General features: G+C 52.5%; 1 protein-coding gene across 1 annotated transcript; it reads right to left on the bottom strand.

The window, feature by feature from the left end:
- Positions 1-2,538: 2,538 nt before the first annotated feature.
- Positions 2,539-19,307, bottom strand: LOC140410957 (SH3 domain-binding glutamic acid-rich-like protein 3). The gene is made up of 3 exons (XM_072499814.1): positions 19,130-19,307; positions 15,435-15,602; positions 2,539-2,865 (listed from the first exon to the last, which is right to left on the bottom strand). The coding sequence occupies exons 1-3, from the start codon at positions 19,172-19,174 to the stop codon at positions 2,785-2,787; spliced, it is 294 nt and encodes a 97-aa protein (XP_072355915.1). The 5' UTR covers positions 19,175-19,307; the 3' UTR covers positions 2,539-2,784.
- Positions 19,308-24,749: the final 5,442 nt, after the last annotated feature.

The following is a 24,749-nucleotide window of genomic DNA, read 5'->3' as shown; positions in this document are numbered from 1 at the left end:
GCTCCATGCTGCCTCCCTGCTAGCCCCCAGCAAAACGGGGTAGCGGTGGCCTAGCCCCCGGAAGTGCGGAGGATTCTGCCGTGGTTCGCGCCGTTCTTGGTGCCGGCGTCGGGCCATCCGGCCAGTTGCGGGAGAATCCCGCCCATAGACTCCAAATCAGAGGATCAAGCCCTTTGTTCCCACCATAATGTGCGATTCATAGTCTCATTGGGGGTGCTATTCGTTCTGTGATTCAGGACGTGCAAATTGTCCAGCATTCTGGAAGCTGGAAGTAATGCCCAGCCCAGCGGGCAATGTAACTGGAGCTGCTTTTAAGCGCTCCACTCACCACACACTCATTGTAGCCACAAAGATGTATCAGAGAAGAGCCTGTAAGTAGCAGAAGAGGGGTGTGTTTAAATCACATACTGCAGCAATGGTGGTCTGAGCCAGGCTACTCCGATCCCGAGGGGAGATACCCTGAGTCCATGGACCTGGTACCAAGTCATTCCCAGCCACCCCCCTGCAAGCCTGACGAGTTTTGAGAGCTTTTTTCACCCACTCGCTTCCCCACAACAGCCATGGTGCCCAGGCCCCGCTTGTAAATATTCACATCAATTCGCCCCCACGTGACTCCCACCTGAGAGGCGTGGAGCATGAAGTGTTCAGCCCACTGATTAGATTTAAATCCATGCAAATGACTGTTTTGCATGAGCTCGCTGGCACAGGGTGTAAACCTCACTAACGTCCTCGGGTTGGAGGGGGGGGGGGGGGGGGCAGAGCATGGCAGTGGGCGGAAATCGCGATTTTCCAATGCGCGCCTTTCTCTGCCCAATCGCAATTCTCTCTGGTGGCGGCGGGAAGCAGAGTATTCAGGCCGGCCTATGCCAGCCACCAATAGCTCCCAAACCAGTAACCTCTTAAAAATCAACAGCATTAAAATCATGAGTGGTTCTTTCTTTCAAGAATAGACCAAGAGAGACTGAAATAAAAACAATTTATGAGCAATTAGCGCACTCTACTTATTACTAGATCTACATCATTTGTAATCTATCCTGAACTGGTCTTCACTGGAGAGAAAAGGTCTGTTATATTACCATTCGGGGTAATATGTTGTGTTCTTTGTCTTTTCTTCCAGAATGATCCGATGTGTTGTTGACAACGAATCCACCAATCAAAAGATTGAAACAAAACAAATTTATTATAATACTATTAACTAAATTAAGTTGCACACTCTATTGATAATAATTAAGTAATATTGAATATGTCTAGCAGTACTCAATAATCTAAATAGTCACTAACTACACTATGATCTGACCTCGTGTTAACTCGGTCTAATCTAATCTTCTTCTAATGCCGTCACCATGGGTGGGATTCTCTCCTACCCGGCGGGGCTGGGGGGTCCCGGCGCCGAGGAGTGGCGTGAACCATTCCGGCGTCGGTTCGCCCCAAAGGTGCGGAATCCTCCGCACCTTCAGAGGCTAGGCCGGCCCCGGAGTGGTTTGCGCCGCACCGGCCGGCGGGGAAGGGGCTTGGCGCCACGCCAACTGGCGCCGAAGGGCCTCTGCCAGCAGGAGCGAGTTGGCGCATGCGTGGGAGCGCCAACGTGTGCTGGCGTGATCCCAGTGCATGCGTAGGGGGGATCTTCTCCCCGTCGGCCATGGCGGAGGACCACAGCGGCCGACGCAGAACAATAGAGTGCCCCCACGGCACAGGCCCACCCACGGATCGGTGGGCCCCGATCGCGGGCCAGACCACCGTGGGGGCACCTCCCGCGGCCAGATCCCCCAAGGACCCCAGAGGCTGCCCGAGCCACCAGGTGCCACCGGTAAGGACCTACTCTAATTTACGCCAGCAGGACCGGCAAAAATTGGCAGCCACTCAACTCATCGCGGGCCGAAGAATTGCTGAGGGTCCCTCTGCCAGCAGCTACCGACTGGCGTTAGCGCAATTCCCGCCCCCGCCAAATCCCCGGTGCCGGAGAATTCGGCAGCCGGCGGGGACGGGATTCACGCTGGCCCCCGGCGATTCTCTGACCCGGCGGGGTGTCGGAGAACCCTGCCCCATGTTTTCTCCTTATGCTACTCTCAGAATTCCCTGAGGGTCTGACTTAAATATTGAGAAGTGGTAGCGCTCTCTAGTGTTTGATTTACACAGAGATGTAATAATTAACCCTTTACTCACCTGACTATATACATATCATTACAAGGTCGATGCCAAAAACTATATGATTTTCTCACGGATAATGGGCAATAAATAGTGTGATGCTAGTGTTTCCCATTTCTCCCTGAAGAACCTTACTGCCTCAGGAAGTGGGCTTTCCGAAGCCATATTGTTAGCTGGTCAAAAATAAAGATAAACAAAGTTTTCTCTTGCTTTGTGGGAGCAAGGGAAAAGATACTCAGTATGTCACGCCCCTAACTTCAGAAAAATGTCTTCTGCTGCAACAGTATGATTCATTTTTCTTTTTCACGCACTAGTCAACCTTGTAATACCTCTATCCTAGCAGGCAAGGTAAATAATATTATCAGTAAAATTGAGAAAAAGAGGAGACTGAAACATTTTCACTTGGGTTTTATAATTTGTGTAAAAAGATGCACTGCTGTACAATGTTGAATACATTCAGGAAACCTCCAAGAAAATGAACAGTTAAGAGTATTCATAATTTGAGCAAGAAATAATTACTTTTGTTATGATTGGAACACACAAGCCTCGAGAAAATTAACCAGTATTGATATAATAAGTGATATTGGTTGAAAAAGCCTGTTTGTGCACAGACTTATGTGCATCTTGGATTCTGCAGATTTATTTCTTTTGCTGGCAATCGCCCTTGAAGAACTCCTCCACCGTCTCAGATTCCATAGCTTCCTCAAAGGCAGCAAAATCCTGAAAATAATTTCAAAATGTCACCATTTTAATTGTTGCTCAGCATTTTCTTTCCCACAATCACACTTCCCCTCCCCTTCTGGCTGGTGTGTGGCATACTTCCTTCACTCACACAGATCTACAATAATTGCCAGCCAAGTCTTCACTTGTTACTTACTCACCCAAGAAATGCTGAGTTGGTGAGGGTGGGAACATTACTTGAAGGAAAATGGCACCATGGATAGTCGCAGCTCTGTCCTCATTCAACGTTTCAGCAGTGGTTCAGTCAGAAGCACTCCTGCCTTGAATCACAGCGCCCTGGATTCAGGTCCCAGGCTAGAACACCCAAATCAAGCCCCTCACTCCAGTGCGGTACTGAGGGAGCATTGTACAGATGTTAAACCGCTTGTGGGATCTTCCGGCTGTTCATCCCGGCACGATCTTCCAGTCCCGCCGACATTGCACGTCATGCTGCGGGTTTCCCGGCGGCGAGGGGTGGATTCAATGAGAAATCTCATTGACAGTGACGGGACCAGAAGATCCTGCCAATGAAGGGTTCTAGCGAAACAGAGAATCTTGCCCCCAAGTCTTCATCGGTGATTTAGGTGGATGGAAAACATCTTGTGGCAGTATTGTGAAGGAGGGCTGGGGAGGTATTCCTCATGTCCTGGCCAATATTTATCCCTCAATAAACGCCACACAAGAAAAAAACGGGCACAAATCTCCAAATTTGAAACTAAGTGTTGCCGCCAGCAGGAAAACCGAAGTGGTTCCATCTGGCACTAGGAGCGCTGGAGACGCGAGATTCACAGCATACCAATGGGCTATCACTTTGCCCATGTGAATCTCGGCCGATGCCTGAGGCGAGTGATTCGTTGGGGTCGAGAATCATCTTGTTAGCATGACCAGCTGGAGCAGCTTTTTAAGCGCTCTACTCACCCCAGACTGTCATTCCAGCCAAGAAGTTGGCTCCACAAAGACCAACTCCAAGGTTTCTGGCTCCAGGTATTGACGGGATGCTGTTGAGGAGAGGAGGAGCACCCTCTCCCCAGGGTGGGGTGCAGATACCCAACCGGCAGTCTTGAACCAAGCCTGTGATGATTTGGCGGATACTGAGAGTGCTGGAAGCAACTTGGGAAGTTGACGAACAACAGGACGGCAGTGGTGTCGTGGTGCTGTCACTGGACTAGTAAACCAGAAACCCAGGGTTTGGATTGGATTGTATTTGTTTATTGTCACGCGTACCGAGGTACAGTGAAAAGTATTTTTCTGCGAGCAGCTCAAACAGATCATTTAGTACATGAAAAGAAAACACAAGGTACACAAAATGTAAATACATAGTCACCAGCATCGGGTGAAGCATACAGGAGTGTAGTCTTGATCAGGTCAGCCCTTAACAAGGTCATTTAGGAGTCTGGTAACAGTGGGGAAGAAGCTGTTTTTGGGTCTGTTCGTGCGTGTTCTCAGACTTTTGTATCTCCTGCCCGATGGAAGAATTTGGAAGAGTGAGTAAGCCGGATGGGAGGGGTCTTTGATTATGCTGCCCGCTTTCCCCAGGCAGCGGGTGTCAATGGATGGGAGGCGGGTTCGTGTGATGGACTGGGGACCCGGGTTTGAATCCTGCCACTGCAGATGGTGAAATTCAAATTCATAGAATTTAATCATAGACGTTACAGTGCAGAAGGAGGCCGTTCGGCCCATCGAGTCTGCACCGGCTCTTGGAAAGAAAACCCTACCCAAGCCCACACCACCACCCTATCCCCATAACCCAGTAACCCCACCCAACACTCAGGGCAATTTTGGACAGTAAGGGCAATTTAGCATGATCAATCCACCTAACCTGCACATCTTTGGACTGTGGGAGGAAACCGGAGCACCCAGAGGAAACCCACGCACGCACGGGGAGAATGTGCAGACTCCGCACAGACAGTGACCCAAGCCGGGAAGCGAACCTGGAACCCTGGAGCTGTGAAGCAATTGTGCTAACCACTATGCTACCGTGCTGCCCAAATTCAATAAAAGTCTGGATTTAAATGTCTAATGATGACCATGAAACCATTGTCGATTGTCGGAAAACTCATCTGGGAAGGAAATCTGCCATCCTTACCTGGTCTGGCCTATATGTGACTCCAGATCCACAGCAATGCGGTTGACTCTTAACTCAAGGGCAATTAAGGGCGGGCAATAAATGCTGGCATAGCCTGCAATGCCCATATCCCATGAACGAAAAAAAAAAAAGACCTCCTTTGAGCTGCTAGGGTGAGTAACCAGCTGTGTGACCCTGGTATCACTCCTATTCCTGACCCCATTCATCAGCTCCAAGACCCTTCCACGTGTCTGTGTGGGTCTCACCCCCACAACCCAAAGGTGTGCAGGGTAGGGGGATTGGCCATGTCCCTCAGAACCCAACCTCCAGAATCCCCAACATAAACACGACCCTCTTTGGCCAGGCACCTTGTCCACATTGACATTTAGAAACCACTCCCCACCCCACCAAAACTGGCTTGCCAGCACCTCACTATATCGTTTCTATGCTCCCAACAATAAAGCAGAACATGTTCGAAGGGAATGTCAGAAGACAGGTGGAGGCATGCCGGAGCCACGTGTCCTCACCCCCTTTGAAGAACAGGCTTTGGAACTTGCGGGAGAGGCAGAGGAGAGGGCTGTGGCTGACATGGAGTTTTCATGCGCCGAGATAGTGATGCAACTTTATCCATATGGCCTATCTCAAGCGAGTCTTTCAGCTCCCACAGCCCTGCCCTTCCCTAGAGCTGCCCCCATGTCCTTTTCTATTGTAGGATTCCCACCAAATGAGCCGGGCTGCCCGTGGTCGCTGCCCCCACTCCAGACCCGCCAAACACCCGGGCGCAAAGCTCTGGGGATGACAGACATTTCTCGACACTGCAATCACCTGTACCACCCTCCGGTGCAGAGATAATCACCTCAGAGGGACATGTTAGCAATCAGGCACCTGGGTCACCCTTCGGTGAGCACACCTGCTGTAGCACATTCGGTGGAGGCATGAACTCCCGAGGGAGTAGCCAGTCAGAGATCTGCCAGATCCCAAGGAACAGCTGCCCCCAAGACAGATGTTGCGCCTCTAGAAAAGGTGATCCCATCACTGGTGCAAATGCAAATTCACAGTCAGAATTTGCAGGCGGTGATGTCAGCTACATTCCAGCGCCTACAAGTTCAACCAGAGGAATCCAATCGCATCTTATCTACGTCCAAGGCTTCATAAACTAAAGCTCTCGTGTGTCTCGCTGCCTTGCATTATCTTTGCCATTTCTAAGAGCGGCATGATGGTGCAGCGGTCAGCACTGCTGCCTCATTGATGCCTTACGGGTCACTGTCTGTCTGGAGTTTGCACATTCTCCCCGTGTCTGTGTGGGTCTCACCCCCACAACCCAAAGGTGTGCAGGGTAGGGGGATTGGCCACACTAAATTGCCCTTAATAAAAAAAAAATCTTTGTCACTTTTCATAACGACATTAATTCCCATCTTTTGGCTTGGCAAGTTCAGAAATGTAATTTCAGAAGGTTGACAAAGCATTTCCCCAGTCGAACTATTGCTAGCTGGTAGACTATCAAGCTTATAAATGATGTCAAAGGGTTTGTTTTGTCCTACAAATAGCAGCTTCCAGTCATAGAAAGACAAACAAAACCGCTTTCTGATCACTGATGGCCTAATTTAAGTCACAGGCAGCTCTGTGACAAAATATATTTTCGATCGAGAAGGATTTGTTGCCAATATTTATGCTGCTAAAGAGGAGGATATTAAGAGGCAAATCATTTTTAAAATTCATCTAATTGTGTAGATAGTTTGGGTCACGTTGAGAACAAAAAGGAGGAGGTATTGGGGTTCATTAAAAACATTGGGCCTGATAGGATGTACCCCAGAATACTGAGCGAGGCCAGGGAGGAAATTACTGGGTCCTTGTGAGAAATCTTTGTATCCTCACTGGCTACAGGGGAGGTCCCAGAGTATTGGAGAATAGAAGAGTAGCAAGTTTGCGGACGACGCAAAGGTTGGTGGAATAGCGATGAGGACCGTCAGAGGATACAGCAGGATTAGAGACTTAGGCGGAGAGATGGCAGATGGTGTGTGATCTGGAAAAATGTTAGGTAATACATTTTGGAAGGTCTAATACAGATGGCAAATATATCATAAATGGCAGAACACTTAAACATATTGATAGGCAGAGGGATATGGGTGTACAGGTACACAGGTCACTGAAATGGCAACGGAGGTAATGAAGGTAGTCAAGAAGGCATACGGCATGCATGCCGTTATCGGCCGGGGCATTGAGTTTAAAAATTGGAAAGTCATGTTGCAGCTTTATAGAAGCTTAGTTAGGCCGCACTTGGAGTATGGTGTTCAATTCTGGTCATCACACTACCATAAGAATGTGGAAGCTTTGGAGAGGGTGCAGAAAAGATTTACCAGGATGTTGTCTGGTATGGAGTACATTAGTTATAAGGAGAGTTTGGACAAACTTGTTTTGTTCTCACTGGAATGACAGAGGTTGAGGCATGACCTGATAGAAGTCTACAAGATTATGAGGGAGTAACATAGAATCATAGAATCACTACAATGCAGAAGGAGGCCATTCAGCCCATTGAGTCTGCACCTGCCCTTGGAAAGGGCACCCTATTTAAGGCCACCGTTCCACCCTATCCCCATAATCCAATAACCCTGGGCGGGATTCTCTAATCCCGCGGCAGAGTGTCCACGCCGTCGTAAACGGTGTCATGTTTTACGACAGCGTGAACGGGCCGCTCCCACATCTAATTCTGGACCCTGCAGGGGGCCAGCACGGCGTTGGAGTGGTTCGCGCCGCTCCAGCTGCAGATCCCGGCGCGAACTGGGTGCCGCGGGATCCGCGTATGCGCCAGCGTCAACGAGGACACGCGCAGTGGTGCCGGTGCCAACGCGCACATGCGCAGCGGCCTCCTTCAAATCGCCGGCCCCGACGCAACATGGCGCAGGACTACAGGGGCCGGCGCTAAGGAAAGGAGGCCCCCAGCCACAGAGGCCAGCCCACCGATCGGTGGGCTCTGATCGCGGGCCAGGCGACATCGGAGCCCCCCCCCCCCCCCCCCCCCCGGGGTCGGACCCCCCACCCCACCCCCCCCACCCACAAGCTGCCACCCGACCCTTACACGCCGAGGTCCCGCCGGCTCAGAGCAGGTTAGAATGGCTCCAGTGGGACTCGGCCCTTTTCCTACGGCCGCTCGGCCCATCCGGGCCACAGAATCGGCTGGCCGGCCGCGTAGAGTGGCCTGCGACCGGCGCCGCGCCAACCACGCCAGCGCCAATGGCGCCGATTCGCCACACTGCGGAGAATCGCGTGCCGGTGTGGCCCATTCGCAGGGATTCTCCGGCCCGGCGCGGAAAATCCCGACCCTACCTCACCTTTTTGACACTAAGGGGCAATTTAGCATGGCCAATCTACCGAACTTGCACATCTGTGTACTGTGGGAGGAAACCGGAGCATCCGGAGGAAACCCATGCTGCCACGGGGAGGAAGTGCAAACTCCACACAGTCACCCGAGGCTGACAAATGTGATATAAAATAGTTAGGTTAAATATATTAGTTACAGTAATGTAGATGTAGGCCGATCTAATTCTAGGGAGTTCACAGATAAAGGATTTCAGAGAGCATGGCAAGGAAGGGGGAGGGGTGTCTGGTAGAGGAGGAGAAAAGGATGCTGGGTAACAACAGGCCAGGGGAAGGAATGAGAAGTGAGCCAATTAGGATGTATGGCCAGGTCAGGAGGGGTATAGGATGACCTATGGGAATCGTGTATGTGAAACTTAATGCCATTTGAATGTATTTGTAGAGATTCCTTTGTCTCCAATAGCACTCGATTCGGAAGACCCAGGAGGCTGCTTGTGTTCTGGGTTTTTGTGAAGCGAGTCACACTTGCAAGTCAGGTAAAAATAAATAATACTATGCCTACAAATCCATCTCGAGTTTTATTGAGGCCAGACTGACGGGTAAAGAATTCAACATTTGTCAAGGCTGGAATTGAACCCGGGTCCCTGGAGCTATGAGACAGCAGTGCTAACCAATGTGCCCCCGTGTCGCCCCGACAGAGACAGAGTGGATAGTCAGAAGCTTTTTCCCAGGGCAGAAGAGTTAATTGCTCGGAGGCATAGGTTTAAGGTGCAAAGGAGATGTACGAGGGACTTGCGGGTGCAGCTATGCAGAGCTAGGTCGCATATTCGGCAGCTCCCGCTTGGAACGGACTTTTGGGCTCTTTTACAGGGCCCCCACGGCATTTGTTTGACATTTCCCGGTGTGGGAAGAAGACTGCAGCATTCCCCTGACAGTGTACCCCAGGAATGTTATGTCTTTTGGCTACCAGACCCGGCAGAAACAGTAAAAGATGTGGCTTGAGCTGCAGCAATAGACAGAGGCCTCTTCCAGCATGCAGGCGGGGGAAGGGCAAGCTTAAAGCTGCAATCTGACTTGACTCTATCAAAGGTGAATTCTAGCAGCAGAGGGAACAACTGTGAAAAGATCTACCAAGGCCATTGAAGAAGCAGGGATGAGGCTTCCGGTGGCGGCCATGGAGGAGTAGGTCGCGCATTCGGCAGCTCCCGCCTGGAACCGACTCTCAGACCTTTTTCAGGAGTTTCCACAGACTTTTAGGGGCAGACTGGTGAAGCGAACACTGCCAAAAGGATTCCCTCTCGACTTCCGGTTGCGGCTATGCGGAGCTAAGCCGCACGATTCGGCAGCTCCCGCTACCATGGACTTTCGGGCTCGTTAGAGGAGCCCCAACGGAACTTTTTTTTTTTTTTTGCCGCAACCCGTGGGGAAGGGAAGAGAGAGTTCCCCCTCCAACTTCCATGAAACGGACCAGAAGTGTAACGGCCAAAGGAGCGGCATTGGAGCAACGGGAGAAGCGAGGAAAAGAAAACAAAATGGTGGCGGCCAGGGACAAAGGGGAGCTGCAGGAGTTCATCAAGCACTGCTTCGAGGAGCAGCGCAAGGAGATGCGCAAGGAGGTGTTGGCGCCTATGCTTTCGGCAATTGAAGGACTCGGGATCACTCAGAAGGCCCACAAAGCTAAGATCCAGGAGGTACAGAAAAGAGTCAGTCAGAACAAGGACGAGTTCGTGGGCCTGGCGGTGAGAGTGGAGCAGAACGAGGCGCAACACAAGAGGTGGGCGGGAAGACTCAAAGACCTGGAGAACAGGTCGAGGAGAAAGAATCTGCGAATCCTGGGTCTCCCTGAGGGAGTGGAGGGGGCTGATGCCGGGGCATACGCGAGCACGATGCTCGAGGCGATGATGGGCACGAAGGCCCCTTCGAGGCCGCTGGAGTTGGACGGGGCACATCGGGTGCTGGCGAAGAAGCCCCAGGCAAATGAGCTGCCAAGGGCGATGGTGGTGAGGTTCCACCGGTTCACGGACAGAGAGTGGGTCCTGAGATGGGCCAAGAAGGAGCGGAGCAGTAAGTGGGACAATGCAGAGATCCGAATATACCCGGACTGGAGCACGGAGGTTGCAAAGCGATGAGCGGGTTTCAACCGGGCCAAAGCGGCGTTGTACCGGAAATAAGTGAAATTCGGAATGCTGCAGCCAGCGCGACAGTGGGTCACATACAAGGGCCAACACTATTACTTCGAAATGCCTGAAGAGGCGTGGACCTTTGTACAAGCCGAAAAGTTGGACTCTAACTGAGGGTTTGTGAGGGTGGGTGGGATGTTTTGGGGTTTGATGTGTGATGGTTGTTGTACATAGGGGGTCAATCATGCGCAGGAAATGTTACATGGGCTGGGGGGGAGAGAGACAAGGCCGCGACAGGAGCTGCACCAGAGGGGGTGGAGCGGGCTATGGGAAGCGCGAGATCTTTTCACGCGCGCGGGAAGAAAGGCGGAAAGGGGAACGAAGGAAGGCATATGGATTGGGAGACTCCCACGCGGGGAGGTCAATGGGACGGCGGGGGAAGCCGGGGTCAGCAGGCGTCAGCTGCATTACGGGAGTGACATGGGGGGAGCAAAAAAGCTAGACAGGGGTCTAGCGGGGGGAGGGGAGGGGGAAAAAGGGTTGCTGCTGCACTGGCCGAAAGGGAATGGGGACTGGAGGGTGAGGGAGGCGTGGACACGGGACTGGCCCAGAAAAGGAGATGGCTAGTCGGCGGGGTGTGTATGGGGGGGGGGGGGGGGGGGGGGGGGGGTGAGAGCCCCTCCAATCCGGCTGATAACGTGGAATGTGAGGGGCCTGAATGGGCCGGTGAAGAGGGCTCGAGTGTTCACGCACTTAAAGGGACTGAAGGTGGACGTGGCCATGCTCCAAGAGACACATCTGAAGGTGGCGGACCAGGTCAGGCTAAGAAAGGGATGGATAGGACAGGTATTCCACTCGGGACTGGAATCGAAGAATAGAGGGGTGGCAATCTTGATGGGAAAGCGGGTGTCATTTGAAGCCAAGACTATTGTAGCGGACAATGGAGGGCGATATGTAATGGTGAGCGGTAGGCTGCAAGGGACATGGGTGGTGTTGGTAAATGTATACGCCCCGAACTGGGATGATGCAGGATTCATGAAGCGCATGTTGGGGCGCATTCCGGACCTGGAGATAGGAGGCCTGATAATGGGAGGGGACTTCAACACAGTGTTGGATCCAGCACTGGACCGCTCCAAATCAAGGACTGGAAAGAGGCTGGCGGCGGCCAAGGTACTTTGGGGGGTTATGGATCAGATGGAGGGAGTGGACCCATGGTGGTTTGCAAGGCCGCAGGCCATGGAATTTTCTTTCTTCTCCCATGTACACAAAGCCTACTCCCGGATAGATTTCTTTGTTCTGGGTAGGGTGCTCATACCGAGGGTGGAGGGGACGGAGTATTCGGCTATAGCCGTTTCGGACCACGCCCCGCACTGGGTGGAACGGGAGCTGGGAGAGGAGAGGGACCAACGCCCATTGTGGCGGCTGGATGTGGGACTGCTGGCGGACGAGGTGGTGTGTGGGAAGGTGAGGGGGTGTATCGAAAGGTACTTGGAGGCCAACCACAACGGGGAGGTGCGGGTGGGGGTGGTATGGGAGGTGTTGAAGGCGGTGATCAGGGGAGAGCTCATTTCCATTAGGGCTCATAGGGAGAAGACAGAGGGTATGGAAAGGGAGAGGTTAGTGGGGGAGATTTTGAGAGTGGACAGGAGATACGCAGAGGCCCCGGAGGAAAGATTACTTGGGGAAAGACGACGGCTCCAGACAGAGTTTGAACTGTTGACCACAGGGAAGGCGGAGGCACAGTGGAGGAAAGCGCAGGGGGCGACCTACGAGTATGGGGAAAAGGCTAGTCGGATGCTGGCACACCAGCTCCGTAAGAGGATGGCAGCGAGGGAAATAGGGGGAGTCAAAGATGGAAGGGGAGCCACGGTTCGGAGTGCGACGAAAATAAACAAGGTATTCAAGGCCTTTTATGAAGAGCTGTACAGATCCCAGCCCCCAGCAGAGGAAGAGGGGATGAGACGATTCCTAGATCAGCTGAGATTCCCGAGGGTGGAGGAGCAAGAGGTGGCTGGTTTGGGGGCACCAATTGGGTTGGAGGAGCTGAGCAAGGGTTTGGGGAGCATGCAGGCGGGGAAGGCCCCGGGACCGGACGGATTCCCGGTGGAGTTCTACAGGAAGTACGCAGACCTGTTGGCCCCGCTACTGGTGAGGACCTTTAATGAGGCAAGAGAGGAGGGAACCTGCCCCTGACAATGTCGGAAGCGACAATTTCTTTGATCCTAAAGCGGGACAAGGACCCACTGCAATGTGAATCATACATGCCGATCTCGCTCCTCAATGTGGATGCAAAGTTGCTGGCAAAAGTGCTGGCCACGAGGATCGAGGGCTGTGTCCCGGGGGTAATCCACGAGGACCAGACGGGATTTGTAAAGGGCAGGCAACTAAACACCAATGTGCGGCGGCTCTTAAACGTGATAATGATGCCATCGGAGGAGGGAGAGGCGGAGATAATGGCAGCTATGGACGCGGAGAAGGCCTTTGACCGAGTAGAGTGGGAGTACCTCTGGGAGGTGCTGCGTAGGTTTGGGTTCGGGGTAGGGTTTATCAATTGGGTAAAGCTCCTTTACAGAGCCTCGATGGCGAGTGTAGTGACGAACCGGCGGAGGTCGGAGTACTTTCGACTGTACCGAGGGATGAGGCAGGGGCGCCCCCTGTCCCCCCTGTTGTTGCATTGGCGATCAAACCATTGGCCATGTCATTGAGTGAGTCTAATAAATGGAGGGGGGTGGTCCGAGGGGAGAAGAGCATCGGGTGTCGCTATATGCGGATGACCTGTTGCTGTTCGTGGCGGATCCAATGGAGGGGATGGTGGAGGTCATGCAGACTCTAAGGGAGTTTGGGGAGTTTTCGGGCTATAAGCTCAATGTAGGGAAGAGTGAGCTCTTTGTATTACAGGCGGGGGACCAAGAAAGAGGGATAGGGGACCTACCGCTGAGGAGGGCGGAGGGGAGCTTTCGGTATCTGGGGATCCAGATAGCCAGGAGTTGGGGGACCCTACATAAACTGAATCTGACGAGGTTGGTGGAGCAAATGGAGGAGGATTTCAAAAGATGGGACATGTTACCGCTCTCGCTGGCGGGTAGAGTGCAGTCGGTCAAAATGGTGGTCCTTCCGAGGTTTCTGTTAGTGTTTCAGTGCCTTCCCATCGTGATCACTAAGGCCTTTTTTAAGAGAGTAGGCAGGAGTATTATGGGGTTTGTGTGGGCGAATAAGACCCCGAGAGTAAGGAGAGGGTTCCTGGAACGCAGTAGGGACCGAGGAGGGTTGGCGCTGCCAAACCTGGGGAGCTACTACTGGGCAGCAAATGTGGCGATGATCCGCAAGTGGGTTATGGAGGGAGAGGGGGCGGCATGGAAGAGGATGGAGATGGTGCCCTGTCAAGGAACGAGCCTGGGGGCGTTGGTGACGGCACTGCTGCCGCTCTCGCCGACAAATTATACCACGAGCCCGGTGGTGGCGGCAACGCGAAGGATCTGGGGCCAGTGGAGACGGCACCGGGGTGCAATGGGAGCATCGGTGTGGTCCCCGATCAGGGGTAACCACCGGTTTGTCCCGGGGAAGATGGACGGGGGGTTCCAGAGCTGGCATCGGGCGGGGATTGGAAGAATGGGGGACCTGTTCATCGACGGGATGTTTGCGAGCCTAGGGGCACTGGAGGAGAAGTTCGAGTTACCCCCAGGAAATGCCTTTAGATATATGCAGGTGAGGGCTTTTGTGAGGCGACAGGTGAGGGAATTCCCGTTGCTCCCGGCACAAGAAGTTCAAGATAGGGTGATCTCGGGTGTATGGGTCGGGGAGGGCAAGGTGTCGGAAATACACCAGGAGTTGAAAGAAGAGGGGGAAGCGCTGGTAGAAGAGTTGAAGAATAAATGGGAGAAGGAGCTGGGGGAGAGATCGAGGAAGGTCTGTGGGCTGATGCCCTAGGTAGGGTTAATTCCTCCTCCTCGTGTGCCAGGCTCAGCCTGATACAATTTAAGGTGGTCCACAGAGCACACTTGACGGGGGCGAGGTTGAATAGGTTCTTTGGGGTAGAGGACAGATGCGGAAGATGTTCAGGGAGTCCGGCGAACCATGTCCATCTGTTTTGGTCATGCCCGGCACTGGAGAGGTTCTGGAGAGGAGTGGTGGGAGCAATATCTCAGGTGGTGAAAGTCCGGGTCAAGCCGAGCTGGGGGCTAGCAATATTTGGAGTAGTGGACGAACCGGGAGTGCAGGAGGCGAAAGAGGCCGGCATTCTGGCCTTTGCGTCCCTGGTAGCCCGGCGAAGGATCTTGCTAATGTGGGAGGAGGTGAAGCCCCCCAGCCTGGAGGCCTGGATAAATGATATGGCTGGGTTCATAAAGTTGGTGAGGATTAAGTTTGCCTTGAGAGGGTCTGTGCAGGGGTTCTACAGGCGGTGGCAACCGTTCCTAGACTATCTCGCTGAGCGTTAGAGGAAGGTCGGTCAGCAGCAGCAACCTTGGGGGGGGCGGGGGGGGGGGGGGGGGAAGAGGGGGTGTGGAGGGGACGTCCTGGGAGGGGGGGGGAGGAAAGGGGGGACTGCCTGGGAGGGTGGATGAGCAAGAGATAACATGAAGGGTTGGGGAAACTGGCACATACAGGTGAGGGCCAGTGTACAAAGCTGTGTAAATATATCATTTTGCCATGTATATATCTTGCTCTGCGCGATTTCTCGGGGTTTTTTTTGTTACGAGGAGGTGGGGGGGGGGGGGGTTATTGTTTGTAAGGGAGAAAAATTGTGTTGAGAAACTTTAATAAATATATTTTTTTTTAAAAAGGAGATGTACGAGGCAAGTTTTTCACACAGAGAGTGGTGTGAGCCTGGAACTCGCTGCCAGGGGAGGTGGTGGAAGCAGATACGATAGTAGCTTTTAAGGGATGCCTTGACAAATACATCAATAGGATGGGAATAGAGGGATATGATCCCCGGAAGGGTAGGGGGTTTTCGTTCAGACGTGCAGCATGGTCGGCACAGGCTTGGAGGGCCGAAGGGCTTGTTCCTGTGCTGTACTTTTCTTTGTTCTTTGTAATTAAAACAAGTTGATCAAAGCAAAGTTCCAGCTTACCCCACAGTACTTGTCATCATGAAATACTTGTGGCACCATCGCTTCAGGATTTCCCACCTTCATTCTCATTTCCTCTAACAAACTTGAATCTGCTGCGAGATCCAAAAATTTGTGGGGTATGTTAAATGCCTCCAATGTGTTCCTAATTCTCAACTGCTTCTTATCCAGCTGTAATGAATTGTAAAAAAAGTTAATTAATAATAATTTGTCACTCTAGATGTAGAATTAGAATGTTTACCAATAGATGATAGACCATCATGACCCATTAAAGATCAGGGCCGGGATTCTCCAATCCCGCGGCCAAGTTCTGACGCCGGCATGAAAAGCGGCGCGAGACACTCCTGCGTCAACGGGCCTCCATGTCCAGGTATTCACCCCTTCCTAGGAGGCTAGTAGGGAGCCGGAATGGTGTCCGCAGCTCCGGTGCCCGAAAGCCGGCGTACCACGGCCGGTGCGAGTTCGCGCGTGTGCGTGGGTTCCCGTCTCCGCGCCGGTCCCCAGGCAATATGGCAGAGGAACATAGGCCCCCCCCAAAGAACTAACCCGCCCACCGATCGGTAGGCCCTGACCGCGGGCCAGGCCACCGTGGAGGCCCCCCCTCCCGGGGTCGGATCCCCCCTCCCCCCCCCCCCTCCCACCAGGACGGCCCCTGCAGGCAGAACTCCGAGTTCCCGTCAGGTAGGATCACACGTAACCTAAGCCAGCGGGACTCGGCCAAACTCGGTGGCACTCGGCGCATCGAAGTCCGGAGAATCGGCAGGGGGGGGGTGGCGCTTTCAAAGGTCCCCAACCGTCGCTGCGGCAATCCCGCGGGCGCCCAAGAATCGGCGGCAGACAATCGGCGGGCTGGCGTCGGAGCTGCATCGCGTGATTCTCCCGCACCCCCGCCGATTCTCCAACCCGGCACGGGGCCAGAGAATCCCGGACCAGGTTATTCACTGTATTTATTTACAACTTACATGACAGGGGAACCACATAAAGATAGACATCATTTTAAACACTGTAAATTAAAGTGATATTCATAGATTACGTGGGTAAAACTGTGGCAAATAGATTTAAACGTAGGCAGATGTGAGATCAATCACTTTGGACCTAAAAAGAATAGAACAGAGTAATTTCAAAATGGGGAAATGCTCGATACAGTGAAGGCCCAAAGAGACTTGGCTGGGGGTTCTATTTTCAGAGATCATTCTTCTTAGCCAAGATCAAAACTGACTTGCTTCCATTCCAGTGCGATGGACTCTGAGATGACTTAGGGTCCATGTACATTTTCTTCATTCATTCATGGATGTGGGCTTCATTATTTCTATTTTATTAAAAGGTTAACTATATTAACACACTTGAACTGTGGGTAAATGCAATACCAGCTTTAACTGTTGACCCTTGCCTAGTCCTAACCAGTTGATGCACTCAGCACATGGTGAATGTCTGTGTTTCAGGCTGTGAGCTCTGTGCTCCGAGCTGGCTGCTACTAGAATGAGCGGGAACTCTCCTGTTCCCTGTCTTTATAGTGCGTGTGCTCTCACTGGTGATTGGCTGCGGTGTTGTGTATGCTGATTGGTCCCACTGCATGTCCATCAGTGTGTATGTGTGTCTGCACCATAATATACTGGTGTATATTATGACAGCCCCTAGTCGCCACACTCCGGCGCCTGTTGGGATACACAAAGGGAGAATTCAGAATGTCCAATTCACCTAACAGCATATCTTTTGGGACTTGTGGGAGGAAACCGGAGGAAGCCCAAGCAGTCACATGGAGAACGTGCAGGCTCCGCACAGACAGTGGCACAAGCTGGGAATCAAACCTGGGACCCTGGCGTTGTGAAGCAACAGTGCTAACCACTGTGCTACCGTGAATAGAAAGCAAGTGCAACTTGGCTTCCACATTTCATTTTCTTAACTTCTGAATTTCTTTCTTATTTGTTCATAGGATGTGAGCATCACTGGCAAAGCGAGCACCTATTACCCATCCATAATGGTCCTTGAGAAAGTGGTGGTGAGCCACCTTCTTGAACCGCTGCAGTCCATCTGGTGCAGGTACACCTACTACGCTGATAGGGAAGGAGTTCCAGGACTTTGACCCAGTGACATTATCAACCCAAGCTTGAATGTCGTTTAGGTCTTGCTGCACAAAGTCCTGCTTCATCATTCAAATTAAGAGTGGAACTGAACACGTATGGTAGCCAACCCCGCTCGGACCTTATGATGGAGGGTAGTTCACTGATGAAGCAGCTGAATATAGTTGGGCCTAGGACACTACCCTGAGGTGCTCCTACAGCAATGTCCCTGATCTGTGATTATTGGCCTCCAACCAACACAACCATCTTCCTTTGTGTTAGGTATGGCTCTAACTAGTGGAGAGTGAGTTTTCCCTGATTCCCTTTGACTTCAAATGACAATACCACATTATTTAAATGTTGTCTTGATGTCCCATGACATCACTCTCACTACACGTTTTGAATTCAGTTTTTGTGTCCACTTGATTTTGATTTGATTTGATTTGATTTATTGTCACATGTACCGAATTACAGTGAAAAATAATTTTTTCTGCGGCCGAGGAAGTGTACATAGTAGACAAAAAGAATAATCAACAGAATACATTGACAAATGGTACATCGACAAACAGTGATTGGTTACAGTACGGAACAAGGGGCAAAACAAAGCAAATACATGAGCAAGAGCAGCATAGGGCATCGTGAATAGAGTTCTTACAGGGAACAGATCAGTCCAAGGGGGAGTCGTTGAGGAGTCTTGTAACTGTTTGGACCAAGGCTCTAATAAATTCAGGAGCCAAGCAGTCCTTGTTTAACCCATATTGTTCCCTTTTACCAATGTTTACATTTTCTTTAAATTTAGAGTTCTTTTTCAATTAAGGGGCAGTTTAGCGTGGCCAATTCATCTGCCCTGCACACCCCCTTTTACCAACTTAAGCAAGTTAAATGCAATCTATATATATCACAACCGATATCTCTCAATAATTAGGCTCGGCAGAATTCTATTGCTGGGGCTCCATGTTTGTCACTTAAAAATTCAATGTTAACGTTTTTCTGTGTCATTTTCCAGATAATACTTTCTGACATTGTCTCACAGTGTCATTTTATTTAGCATCTGATCTTGCTTTATGCCCTTAGCTTCACTGAATTCAAACTATTTCCATTTACCTGACATTGACAGGTAACTCTGTTTAGAGTTTGTGATGAACAGTTACTGCCTTATCATCATGTAAGGTGATGTCCCCTTTAAGACCAGGCTTGGAACCCTGGGGGCTCCGCCTCTGGCTCAGCCCATCTGGGGGCCATACATAAAGGCCTGCCTCATGGTCTGTATAGCAGTCAGCTCTCGTCCAAATCTGTAGCATAGTTATTAGCCTAATAAAGCCTTCTTTACAGTTTAATCTCTAAGCGTCATTATTGAGGGTACCTCAGAGTTAGAATTATTTTAGTTTCTAAAATGTTACTGTACTTCTGTAATTTTGCATTTCCCAAAACATATTCCAGCCTTTTCCTAAACTTGCAGGAACCCAGTGTCTCTCCAGTACTGAGAAAATGAGAATGTTTCAGAAAAACACTGGAAGAATGTGTCATGACCACAGAATGAACCCACACAAAATGTGTACAACTGTTAAGGAGATACAAGGCTTACATTCCAGAAAAAAAAATTATGCAAAGTAGATTAATATATAATTCGGTAAATACCTCATATGTTGAAGTGATGCTGGTGTAGTAAACAATGACACCCATGATAAAGGACTCGAAGTAAGTTTAATTGAACAGAACCCAAGTCAGCAAGGAGTTTTCTGCAGTTTAATGCCGTGTCACTTTCGCAAAAGCTGCAGCCTCGCCCTTCTTCCTGCTTGCAACTAGTGAAATACAACGTAAGCAAGTCATTTGCATTGCTGAAAATAGAGGGAGGGATTCATGAATACATCGTAAAGTTTACTTCAGTATTAAATAAGCTTTAGTTAATGAAATCCTTGCTGAAGAGTTCTGAATCAGATACATGAATTCTTAAAACGTTTTTGGAAGAAACCAAACTCAGTTTTTTCTTCAAGACTAGCATTCCACAAATAGGTTGGGATATTAATGTATAGGTTTCGCAGAACAATACAGGATGCAATTCTCCCAAAAAAATGACAGTGCTATTTAATGCGCCATGTTTTTGGGCACCTACATTGGGGTCCTTCTCGGCGTTGACCCTGCTTTCCAATGGACTTAACCATTCTTTTGGCCTCAGTCTGGAACGCCCCTTGAGGCCACACTTAAGGAAGAGATTGGGGCACCGCTCAGGGTCCTCCAATGGCCTGGGAGACCCCTCCAGGTGCCATTATGCTTGGTCCACACTTGTGTGAACTGGTGCTAAACAGCGCCAGGGCAAGGTCTCTCAGGCACAGGCTTTCATTCCCAGGCCTTGGGAGAATCGGGCGCAGGTATATTTAAATGACCCAAATGGCTCATTTAAATATGTTAATCTGGATCCTGCCCAATGAGGGCAAAATCCAGATCGTGCATCTCTCGCGAGACATTCAGAGTGTTCCAATTCTCTTGAGAGGCGGCGTGACGGCACAGTGGTTAGCACTGCAGCCTCACAGCGCCAGGGCCCTGGGTTCGATTCTGACCTTAGGTGACTGTGCAGTGAACTGGCAGCACGATAGCATAGTGGTTAGCATTGTGGCTTCACAGCACCAGGGTCCCAGGTTCGATTCCCGGCTTGGGTCACTGTCTGTGCGGAGTCTGCGCAATCTCCCCGTGTCTGCGAGGGTTTCCTCCGGGTGCTCCGGTTTCCTCCCACAGTCCAAAGACATGCCGGTTAGGTGGATTGGCCATGCTAAGTTGCCCTTAGTGTACAAAAAGGTTAGGAGGGGTTATTGGGTTAAGAGGATAGGGTTGGAGTGAGGACTTAAGTGGGTCGGTACAGACTCGATGGGCTGAATGGCCTCCTTCTGCACTGTATGTTCTGTGTTCTATGTTTGCACTTTCTCCCCGTGCCTGCGTGGGTTTGCTCCGGGTGCTCCGGTTTCCTCCCACAGTTCAAAGATGGTTAGGTGATAAATTGCCCCTTACACTGGAGTTACATGAAGGGGGATTGATCCTTGGTAGGGTGGACTTTTGAAGGGTCGGTACAGACTCAATGGGCTGCATGGCCTCTTTCGGCACTGTAGGGATTCTCTCCCGAGATTTAATAGCCCCGTCACGTCACCGAGTTGTGCCTGAAGAGGCCATTCGGTCACATTTTCTAAACGTGGCAGCGAGCGGGAACTGCCACGAGCTACCTGCCGCTCAGCCCGGCAAGGCCGGCAACGCACTACAATGTTAATTAGTCCACTTAAGGATGCCCCACGAGCTACGCGCTGCAAATGAAGGCTCTCCAGCTGATTCACCAGGACCTTGCTCACCAGTGCCCCGCTAACAGCGTAGAGCAGCACATCAACTGTTCTTGCACAGCCAATCACACTCAGCGCCCCACTGCGCCGAGATGACTGGCCCCACGATCTGGGGAAGCAGGCCTGGGGAGGCTTCTGGAGGCGGTCAAGGCCAGGAGGCCTTTTACCCTGAGGGTCCTGGAGGCTGAGCTACAGGGCAGCCAGTGCTGCCTGGGAGGAAGTGGCAGTGGCTGTCAGTTCAGGCATGTTACGTTCTGGTGCTTGGAGGTAGGAATCATGCACAAGAGAATGTCTAGTTTGTGACTAGTTAAATGTTTATTATTAAATAAATGCGTGGGTTAGATAACCATGTGAAATATATCAAACTGTTAACTATAATAAATTATCCAAGAGCTACTACAAATATGACTATCCACTATGATTACTATCTCCAGACTCCTCAAAGTATCAGAGTCACGTGGTTGTTTTCTACCGCCACCTGCTGGTTGGAGGTCATATGCATTACCATTTACAAGACTGCTAATGCATATCATCACATGGCAGCCTGATCAGGAGGACCAGAACCCAGTGTCGCAAGAAGGTCAACGACCTGCATCAGGTTGCATGGGTGAGATGGCACCGTCCCTCCTCCCCTCTGCGAGACTGCACCTGGCACTTTGCCCACCCCAAACCCCTCCCTGAAATCTTCTTCCCCCACCCCAACCAACCCCCTCCCCATGAACCTCTACCCCCACCCTTACCTCGCAGTGAACCACACTTGCAGCTATTGATGTCCTTCCTGTGTCCCTGCAGGAGAAGTTGCCCCACAACCGTCGGGAGTGGGCCCGGACTGGCAGTGGGGTGCCAGACGTCAGAACCCTCACTATCTTCGAGGAATGGGCCCTGGAGGTTATAGGGGTGGCCAAGGACAGAATGGTCACCAATGCGGAGTTCGGCGCACGTCGTAGAGGTGAAAATCCACCAGGCCCCACCCAGATGAACTGTCACACGTGAGTTATTAATGTCATACTGACTGACCCATCGCTTCCACTGGCCACATGTCCATTCTCTCGCGGGACCTCCAGCTGAAAGCGCCGGTCTATTTGGGGTGGTTCCCCCCACAGCCTCCCATGAGAACACCTCAGAAGAGAGCTCCGAGGATGCCATCATAGATGCTTCACATCTGTCATTCCCAATGCCCACCAGCACAGAGACACACACCTCGGTGGACAACGTTAGTGATCTGGCCTCCGGGGCACATTCTGGTGAGCACTGCACTGCTGCAGATGCACATCAGGTGGAGGCAGGAACCCCCAGGCGAGACAGCAGTCAGAGGGCTGCTGGATCCCAGGATCCAGCTGGGTCCCAGTCAGATGTTAAGCCTCTGGAACAGGTTTACCTGGAGCTGATACAGGTGATAGGGTGGGGCTGTGATATTCAGAGAGGGATGTCAGCGACCTTCCAGCAGGTCCGTAGCCAATTGGAGGAGACCCAGAGTCTACGGCGCTGGCAATGCATGGCACCGTGGCCTACACTAGGGTGGCGACCACAATGGAGATCCTGGTGCACGCCGTCAGCAGCATGAGTGGAGGTGTCCAGGGTATGACTCAATCAGTGGCGGCCATGGCTGAGGGCCTCGGTAGACTATCAATGGTCAATGACCAGCAGGAGGGGGCACTGGCTGCCAACCCGGACCCATCCTATGGAGTGGCGACCAGCTCCCTAAGGTTCCACCTCTCTGATGACAACGCATCTCCCTGTCAGCACCTGGGACAGGTTGGCACTACTGTGGATGTGCCAGTGTCATGTGCCCTGTGACCCTCCAGCGCCAAAGGACGCCCGCCATGGGACAAGGTAAGCAGCTGGCTGCCCCCACTTCAGATGAGCATCCTAGGGAAACACCTAGATGTAGTGGTGGAGCTAGGAAGGGTAAGCACGTCGAGGTCACTGAGAGGGCACTGGGGAGGGGGGGAAGAGGGGATAGGAGGGGGGTGAGGTGGGGAATGTGCTTAGGGAGGGGTTGGGGGGTTGTGGAGGAGTTGGGGAGAGTGGAGCACTGGTGGACACAGTGGTGACCCAAGCCGGGAATCGAACCCAGGTCCGTGGAGCTGTGAAGCAACAGTGCTAACCACTGTGCTACCGTGATGATAACCCGCAGAGAGCTGAGCGCTGGTGCTGCTCAATCTATGCCATAGTCTGACCCCTGCCTGTCTGCAAAGTGCTCGCTCATACCCATCACCTGCACATGGTTTGCCTGGATGTGTGTGTGTGTGTGTGTGGGTGGCGGGGAGGAGCCTAGCAATGATGGACCAGGCCACGTCCGAGGTGAAGCGGGCGCGGATGAGGGCCTCCGGGTGAGAATGAGGACCTCTGGGCGAGGATGAGGACCTCCGGGCGCGGATGAGGGCCTCCGGGCGCGGATGAGGGCCTCTGGGTGAGGATGAGGACCTCCGGGCGAGGATGAGGACCTCCGGGCACGGATGAGGACCTCCGGGCGCGGATGAGGACCTCCGGGCACGGATGAGGGCCTCCGGGCGAGGATGAGGACCTCCGGGCGCGGATGAGGACCTCCGGGCGCGGATGAGGACCTCCGGGCAAGGATGAGGGTCTCCGGGCGCGGATGAGGGCCTCCGGGCGAGGATGTGAACCTCCGGGCGAGGATGAGGGTCTCCGGGCGAGGATGAGGACCTCCGGGCGAGGATGAGGGCCTCTGGGCGAGGATGAGGGCCTCCGGGCGAGGATGAGGACCTCCGGGCTTGCCGGACCTTTGCCACTATCGTCCGTCCTCCAGCCTCTGCTGGTTCCCCACCTCCTCGTTGTCCTCGTCCACCTCGGAGGTGGCCACATATTCCTCCCCCTCCACTTCCAGAATGTCATCCCGCTGCTGTGCGAGGTTGTGGAGGGCACAGCAGACCACCACAAAGCGGGCAACCCTCCGAGCAGTGTACTGGAGTGCACCACTGGAACGGTCGAGACATCGGAAGCCCATTTTGAGCAGTCTGATGCAACGCTCAATGACAGCCCGGTGGCCACTTGGGCCTCGTTGTACCGGGTCTCTACTTCTGCCGCCGGCCTCTGTACTGGTGTCATTAGCCAGGCTCTTGGGTTATCCCCCAAGAACCAGCCAGCCACCCTGGGCGGTCCTCGAAGAGGCCGGGGATGTCTGCTTACCCCAGGATGTAGCTGTCGTGCACTGGGAAGTGTGCAGATACCTGCATTATCTTCACGTGGTGGTCGCACACGAGCTGGATGTTAAGGGAGTGGAACCTTTCCTGTTACATAAGGCATTCCCAGATGGCCAATGTGCACAAGGCGGCCTGCGTGTAGTCTATCAGCCCCTGGAACTGGGGCATCCCGTCAATGGAGGAAAATCCTTCTGCCCAGGCATCTTGTTGGACTTGGTCTGTGTCAAAGTTGATATAGTTCTCTGCCCAGGTAAACAGGGCATCTGTGACCTGTCAGATGCACCAGTCGGTTGTAGCTTGTGAGATGCCACACAAGTCCCCGCTCGAGCACTGGAATGATCCCAAGATGTTAAAGGTCAGGGCTGCGGTGACCATGACTGCCACAGAGAGCGGGTATCTTCCTCCATGTGGTGCCAAGTCCCCGGGGATATGGCACAGGTGCCGCACCGTCTGCTTGTTGAGACCGAGCCTCCTGAGGCGCACACTATCCTTCATCTGCTCGAAAGACCAGTGACCCTTGTACACTTTGAGCCGTCACGGGCCTCCCCCCTCTGGGTCTCACCCTGGCCTGATGGCGACCGGGTCCTCAGGGTGTGGAGCGGGGCCCAGCACGTGGACCGCCGCCTCAAGCCTCTGTCAGCGCTGCCGCTGCTGCCGTCTCTGGTGCCTGGCTGCCCGGCCAGCCAGCAGCACTACTCGGGCAAGTTCCGTGAGGTCCAAAATATCGTCCATACCATTCAATGTCTGTAAGGAATTGAAGGGGGTGTTAGA

This window comes from Scyliorhinus torazame, chromosome 4 (genome assembly GCF_047496885.1).
Source record: "Scyliorhinus torazame isolate Kashiwa2021f chromosome 4, sScyTor2.1, whole genome shotgun sequence".
NCBI classification, from domain to species: domain Eukaryota; kingdom Metazoa; phylum Chordata; class Chondrichthyes; order Carcharhiniformes; family Scyliorhinidae; genus Scyliorhinus; species Scyliorhinus torazame.
The sequence above is the reverse complement of the archived record's forward strand: the minus strand, read 5'-3'. Positions and strand labels throughout refer to the sequence as shown.

Excerpts from the sequence above, each read along its gene's own strand:
- LOC140410957 (XM_072499814.1), bottom strand. The coding sequence starts at position 19,174 with ATGGGTGTCATTGTTTACTACACCAGCATCACTTCAACATATGAG. Across the intron at positions 15,603-19,129 it reads GCATCACTTCAACATATGAG|CTGGATAAGAAGCAGTTGAG; the intron begins GTATTTACCGAA and ends AATTCATTACAG. Across the intron at positions 2,866-15,434 it reads ATGATGACAAGTACTGTGGG|GATTTTGCTGCCTTTGAGGA; the intron begins GTAAGCTGGAAC and ends AATTATTTTCAG.